General features: G+C 41.2%; 2 protein-coding genes across 2 annotated transcripts; both read right to left on the bottom strand.

Annotated features, from left to right (window-relative positions):
- Positions 1-1,332: 1,332 nt before the first annotated feature.
- Positions 1,333-2,247, bottom strand: cldnk (claudin k). Its single transcript, XM_044332595.1, has one exon. It carries the CDS (start codon positions 2,245-2,247, stop codon positions 1,600-1,602), a length of 648 nt encoding a protein of 215 aa, XP_044188530.1. The 3' UTR covers positions 1,333-1,599.
- A 1,958-nt stretch (positions 2,248-4,205) lies between these two features.
- Positions 4,206-7,247, bottom strand: btr02 (bloodthirsty-related gene family, member 2). The gene is made up of 7 exons (XM_044332594.1): positions 7,044-7,247; positions 5,750-6,024; positions 5,569-5,646; positions 5,231-5,479; positions 4,981-5,128; positions 4,859-4,885; positions 4,206-4,765 (listed from the first exon to the last, which is right to left on the bottom strand). The coding sequence occupies exons 2-7, from the start codon at positions 6,017-6,019 to the stop codon at positions 4,221-4,223; spliced, it is 1,317 nt and encodes a 438-aa protein (XP_044188529.1). The 5' UTR covers positions 6,020-6,024; positions 7,044-7,247; the 3' UTR covers positions 4,206-4,220.
- Positions 7,248-7,364: the final 117 nt, after the last annotated feature.

The raw sequence follows: 7,364 nt of genomic DNA, 5'->3' as shown, positions 1-7,364 counted from the left end.
TCATTCATTCATTTCATTTTCATTTTCTTTATATGTATAGACACATAGGTAAGCTGGCAGCCGAGTGGTGGTATTAAAACATCCTCCTAAAGTGTCTTGACCAAATTGTTGAATCCCTACCAGCTCCACCATTGGTTTTCTGCAGTCGACTCTAACCCGTAACCTCCCTATGGTTGGGGTCAACTTTCCTTCAGCTCAAGAGTGAAATATTTGAGTTAAATCATCAATGATTCAGTGGTCACATATGATTAATTGTTACTTGAATTATGGTGTAGTTGGTAGTTGGCCCATCAAGCTATTTTAAGACACTATACTGATTATTTACAACCTAAATTGTACACTTGTCTCACTCTGTTTTCTCCATTACAATTGTACAGTAAAATAGCACAGACTGCCTCACTGTATTCACAGCATTACTCTACCAACATTGGTATAGGCCTACTTAGGTCATGTATGAGTCACTACCTGGCACTTGGAACACTGGTATCCATTGTTATTGTGGTGCTGTAATGCTCCATAAAGTGGCATTGTGTTTCTCTGTCTTCTGCTGTTATTGACGGAAAGAAGAAGAAAAAAAACAAAAAACGGAGGGAGCAATGTCTGCCCTCCCAACTATGATCAAAGTTATTGTTTACAGCAGATGAAAATCAAATTCCCAGGTATAATAACTATGCGATTCATGAAATTTAGCGTGGAGAGAAAACAGAATCATGTCACAGTCTCTGTGAATTATCATTTACTACAAAGTGACAGCACAGAATTTGAGTGATCTGAACAATGTCTCATAATTAAAGATGCTGTGGCTTGTAACATCCCACATGACACGCTAACAAAGAGACACTGACAGATAGGCATGCACACATACAGTACACGCTTACGCATTTTGAGTCTGAGACATTTTTCATTTAATGTCATTTAAGGAGGGAGGAGAGTGCTTTGAGATCAACTATGCTAAGAGAGACTGTTCTGCTGTACTTGCGGTTAATCCAAGGAGTACCAGGATTTTTTAAGATAATGGATTTTTCTTTGTCCCTGGTACAGGGTAGCAGAGATAGGGAAGAGGAGATGGAGGATAGGAGACGGAGGACCACACAACACACACACACCCTTCTCGACAATATAGCACCACAAGCAAATGTACACACATCCCCATTGTTCTATTGTTCTTCTCCACTCAGCAGAACCCACAGTAGTGTTTACATAAATGAGCCAAACAAAGATTTCCCTTTTAAAACTACTATACTTCTCTCAAACACATGAGGTTGAGAGAAAGTTTTTAAGAGCGTTTATATCTGTAATTATAAAAATGTGAACACACACAATATCCCTCAGTAGAGGATTTGGCAGACCAAAACTTTTATTGTATTTTACAATGACAGACAGAGAAATAAGGTTATTGAATGATATCAGGTATGAAATAATAAAATGAGTTCAATTTTCCCTTAACAGCCTCCTGTGGCTTTTCAAAAAAAAAAGCAAACTGGAATAACATTAAATATAAAATAATTACAAGGAGCAAAATCAAGAGGAGAAAAAATGGGTTTTTCTTCGATTGGGGTGATTTTTTGGGACTTGAAGGCATTCAGACATTTTGGGATCTTAGACATAACCTTTGACTTGTGTGGCAGGTGCCCTGCGAGGACTGCTTTCTCCACTGCTGAAGGTGGGAGAGCCTGGGATGCCAGGGGGACTTGACCCAGCATAGAGCAGAGATCCCCCAATAAGGAGCAAGGCTGATGCCCCCCAGCCGATGTAGAGGGCAGGGCCAAGTTCACGCTTGTGTGGAGCCGCCACATGTGGGTCATAGAAATCCCTGATGATGGAGTGGGCAGTCCAGCAGATGGGCACAAGGTAAAGGAACCCTGCGATGGCGAAAAGGGCACCAGAAATACGAGCAATACGGGCCTTGAGGCTGTTTACACCAATGCACTTAGTGCACTTGACTCCTAGGACCCCCAGAGCCAGAGCCAGGCCACACATTAGAATAGAAAACACAGTGAGGCCCCGGGCAGCCTGCATATCACTGGGCAGAGCCAGCAAGCTGTCATACACTTTACACTGGATCTGACCTGTGCTTTGCACGATGCAAGTCATCCACAGGCCCTCCCAAATAATCTGAGCTGTCACTATGTTGTTACCGATGAAGGCAGTGACCCGCCACAGGGGGATGCCACAGACTACTAACCCACCCACCCAGCCCACAATGGACATGATTAGGCCTAGCAACTGCATGCCCGTGGTTGCCATGGCAAAAGGTGTTATTTGAATCAGATGGATTTGTCTTGGTTTTATATCAGTCTCTGTTTGTTGCACAAGGCCCACTTATAGTCCCACAGAAATGTGACAGTCTACAGTACTGAGAATATTGCGTCCCACTGGATCCTCAGTCTTCAGGTGATGATGTCAATGACTTCAGCTGGGTTAGACAAGGACAGGTAACCTGAAAGCAGACAGTAGAATCAATTTAAATCATTTTTATTCATTATTCAAATACTTCTGCAAAATCCCCGAAATCCCCAGAGCTTGTTATTTACAAGAATGAGCATTACATCTCTAAAGTATGAAAAGGCTAATGGAGCATATATTTATCATAAATATTTGGAAACAGGCTGGGAGGCCCATGTTTAGTGGATTCCTGTGAGAACCACAGAGAATAGCCTTCTTTGACACAGTTGTGGGTGTTGAGCTACGCCTTGCCGGGTGAGTGGATTATCTCAGAAAAACATGAGGAGACTCTGAACACAAGCAGCTTTCATGAATGCTTGTGGAGTGGGCCAAGAGGACCCGTGTCTTCTATTTATCGCAGCTCTCAGTACCCACATTTGACCAATTCTGTGAATCAAACCCTCCGTGCACAAGATCAGTTCCAGGGGTTGCTTCATGAGGGTAGATGGATATATTTCAAAGGGATAGGCTTTATCTATTGGACCACTGGTTAGTAAGAACCTCCATCTGAGATTATTATAATTAGATTTGATATGAAAAAAAATACAACACTGTACAACACTGGAATATATGAATCCTCCAAACCTGCATAATCATTCTTATAGGTCTACATACATATACAATATTGTGTATGTTTTCCAGTAAAGAAACCATTCCTTCTTTTCTTGTTGACAACCTGGAAATCCCTGAAAGGCCCCTGGAGGTCCCCAGACCTCTCTTTTGGATGTTCTGCTTCATTCCAATGAATAATTGTAAACATTGCAATGAGAACAGAGCAACTGATAACATCCAATACACCTGCCTCAAACACCCCTCAAACAGGGATTATAAAAAGTGATATAGCTAAATTAGAAGAATTACTGGAAGCATTTCTTGTGTTCCCTCCAATAAATCATCTCACTATGTGTACTATATGTTTTTCAGTCAGTTTTTTGACATTTTGAGACAGTAATGCACTAATAAATGAAATAATAATATAATAATAATGAAGCATATTTACCTCAAATGAAGTATACTGGACTCTCACTGCTCTCCTTGTAGTCGGTCCACACGTTAATGTTACAGGTCTTTTGCTTGTGTTGATCAGTTGTGGATGCCTGAAGTTGTGAATGGTGGCCCTGAGAATTCAATTCAGTCCACAGGAAGGCTGGAGAGCAGGGGAAGCTCTATCTCAGTGGTCAGGTGAGATGGACTAGAGAGGGTTGATCAGCTTCGACACCCAGGACTGAACTGGAGATGGGGCTGCCCTCCGAGATGCCAGCACAAGTCTGTGTGGCAGTGGGCAGAAGCATGCGCTTGTGTGCACGACCATGTCAGTGTGTGAATGCGTGAATGTGTTTGAGTGTGTCTCCCAGTGCCTGGTGTATGAGCACAATGCCCTGCTGTTTTCTGTGCCCTCCCTCCCTGCTCCTCGTCAACCTCTGTCCCAATCCTGCAGCCCCTAACATCTATCCAACTCAGCAACCCATTCTCTCTTCTTTTTCGACTTTAACTCACTTGTTCATTTATGAGTGCCTTCTCTTTTCTTCTCTACCCTCGTCTTTCATTTTCAATCTGTTTATGGGTTTCATTGAAGTTTTTGAGTGTAGGGGGTTAGTCCTTATGCAACCTCTTGTTCTCTGTTCTGACAGAAATGTGGTTCATTGTAGTTTTTCATATGGATTTGCAATGTAATAAATATATTTGACATTCTGGATAGACACTAAGAAAATAATTACAAGCAAAATAACTGCATTTATACTGGGGATTTATAAGTTATGAGTTTAGTATGGTGTTCAGATGCTGCAAAAACTAGAACAGATGATTAGGGGAGCAGCATTTTTGCCACCATGCAGGCGACCAGGACTGAAGAATGGATGAAGCCTGTCAGTGAATGTATCCGTGAAAGTGTGAATGTGGACTCCAGATTCTGCGCAGTAGAAGGATACACGGCCTTCTGTGTAGTCCAGAAAGACGCCCACTGTCCTGGGTCTCTGTTCTAGAGCCAACAGCGTGACAGGAGAGGTGTTGGCAACGTACTGGCCTCCCACCTTCAGACTTAAAGTCCAGTAACCATTTGCCGGGCAGACAGAGAACTTGCCCTTCCTGTTTACGGACTGTCTGACAACACCCAGGTTCCATTCAATCTTCTCCCCGACCTCCACCTCCCAGTAGCACCTAACACTGTTGAAGCTTTCTTTGGCCAGCACATTTGCCACACGGTCGAATCGTTTGGGGTGATCTGGTACCTCCTGAAATTTGTCTGTGTGCCTCACCTGTTTTCTGTCATCTGAGACAAAGAGGACGGGATGGGCTGTCTTAGCACTCAGACTGACATCCACTATGGAAGAGGGAGGGCAAAAAGTTTACAATAGGTCAAACAGTGTGGACAGCTTAAGCACAAATATCCGTTTCTGTGTACACAAAGCCTTACCTGTGTATTTTTCTATTCTTTTAAGTTCTGTCAAGGAAAAGCCATAGGAAATAGGAACGTCACTATCATCGAATTTTATCATAAAATGTCGACATACTACATTTAAAAATTGTATTACTGACCAGATTTGGAGAGCCTGTTGACTTCTGCCTTTATCTTATCCATCATGTCTGACAGTGCTCTTCTGGTGACCCCAAGACAAGGGTCAGTTTCTATGGTAACCTTGAACCAGTCCTTCATCTCAGAGAGGCACATAGGGGAAACAATGTTCTGCATGACATGAGAGGAAAATACCATTTCACTGGTGATCGTAGGCAATATCAGTGTTTTACCATCATCTCTATGTTGTGTACAGAAGGCGAGGGTGCTTACCATGGTACCTTCCTTTGTATCGTCACTTTGATCACAGTTTACAGGAATCTGAGGATCAGATTCAGCAGTCTCCTTCCTGAGCTCCTGGATCTCCTGTTCAAGCTCTCTCACCAGTGTTTCCACTTTCTTCTCCTCTTCTCTCTGTCTTTCCTCAATTGCTGCAACAACAGCTTTGTGACTCTTCTCCATAGCATTTACAAGGGAAGAGAAGACCTTCTGGCTCTCTCGCACCTCTCTGAGGTAAGAGTTCTGATTGGACATCATGATCATCATCATTTAACTATATACATTTTTAAGAATAAACAAAGATTTTAATGATAAAGACATTTTCAGCTGACCTTTTGGAGCTCAAGAGAATGTTTCAATCTTTCTATCTTCTGCACCCTTTCCTGGATCATTTGCTCAACATCAATAACCTGTACATGTGCAACAGTGACATAAGCATAGATAAAAATGCTAGACTTAAATTAACAGATTATATAACATATGATTAAATGACTCATAAAAGGGTCAAAGTACCATCTCATCATCAGGTGGTTTCTGTGGTTGAGTCTTCTTATAGTTGTCAGAGACTTCTGCCAGAATGCGGTTGACACTGAGGTCAGGCCTGTCAGTAAACACTCTCCTGCAGTAGGGGCAATATCTGGACTGGTGTCGTGTCCAGTAGTGACAAAGACAGGACAAGCAGAAGCTGTGTCCACATGGTATGGTTACTGGGCTAGTGAAGATGTCTCTACACAGAGAGCACAGGAAGTGCTTCTTGGAGAGGAGGCTGATGGTAGAGGCCATTATTCCTGAAAAGGTCAGCATCAAAGTATGAAAAAAAACAAATCTATTTCTTTTTTCTTGTACTTGAGAGAGTGTTGTGTTAAAATTATAAATAAGGTAATTCAGAGAAAACTGAAACTGACAGTTAACACATGAAGTGGCCAGAGAAATCATTTGATAAACATCCATAGATAAAAGGAAGGAGGGCATCTTTGTATTTTATGCAATGAACATTAACCAGGAAGTGAATTCCTACTTTTAAGAAATACTGACATTATAGAAAAGAGTAAAAGAGCTTGGACATTACACAGCTAATTTAAAATGTAGTATTAGTATATTTATTACTGAGTACATATACACATATGAGTACATAAGGTTACAAGTTCAACTACAGACAGCAAATTCAATACATTTTTAATTGAAATATTTGTTGTTTTTGATAAATGTATTGTAACATCACACCAGTATTCAATTTTGACTACAGGTACTTGCTTCTGATAACTTCTAACCACTTGCAAATATTTTCAGCTCAGCTATGCAGCACTCAGACAAACAGGATGTTACGTCAAAATGGCATTCCATCTCTTATTACATAACGATACACAAAGGACAGGATACAAAGTCTAGCCCTCTGATTATTTTCAACCACAGTGTCTTCTTATTGCTATTGTCAGACATTAGAGTCAAAAAGAATTTCATTGTGATCAAGGACATATAGACTAACAGAGAACAGAATAAGTTAAGTGGAGGACATAATGGGAGGTATGTAGTCAAACAGGTAGCAACCAAATGGTTTGCAACGTCATTAAGGAGCTCAAGCTCAAAACAAATCACCAGTTACTGAAATCTTATGTTATATGTAACTCCTGAATTTTGTCCTGACTGTATTGTACTTTAACATTCATGTAGGAAACATTCTCAGGTTATAAATCATGTCCATGAATGATTCAAAGAACTGATTTCTGTCTGAGTTTATAGTTACGAAAGAGGTAGCTTTTCCAAAAATGAAAGAGAAACCAATGTAAAAAGGTTTGTGGGGACTTACCTTTCTTGTCCAGATAGCGCTGCAGTTAGTCTGTACTGCTTCTGTTCAGAGTTTCAGGTAATGTAGAGAGATTGCAGTGGTTCACACTCAACAGGTGCACTAAGGTGTGTGCGTTGCCTAGGGAAGGAGCAGTGCTGTAGACAATGGCACTCTCAGAGGAGACTCCACCCTGAATGTTATCTGAACTATAGTTTACCTTACCCGCAGCAAGACACCAGGAAATGTTGGAGGTTGAATAAAATGGTATATGGTTACCAAGCAAGTACACATGAAACAATAAACATGTGTTGTCAAAAATCACAAATGTATAAACTCATTAAA

This window comes from Thunnus albacares, chromosome 17 (assembly GCF_914725855.1).
Source record: "Thunnus albacares chromosome 17, fThuAlb1.1, whole genome shotgun sequence".
NCBI lineage: Eukaryota > Metazoa > Chordata > Actinopteri > Scombriformes > Scombridae > Thunnus > Thunnus albacares.
Note: the sequence above shows the minus strand (reverse complement) of the source record. Positions and strands in the feature narration are given on the sequence as shown.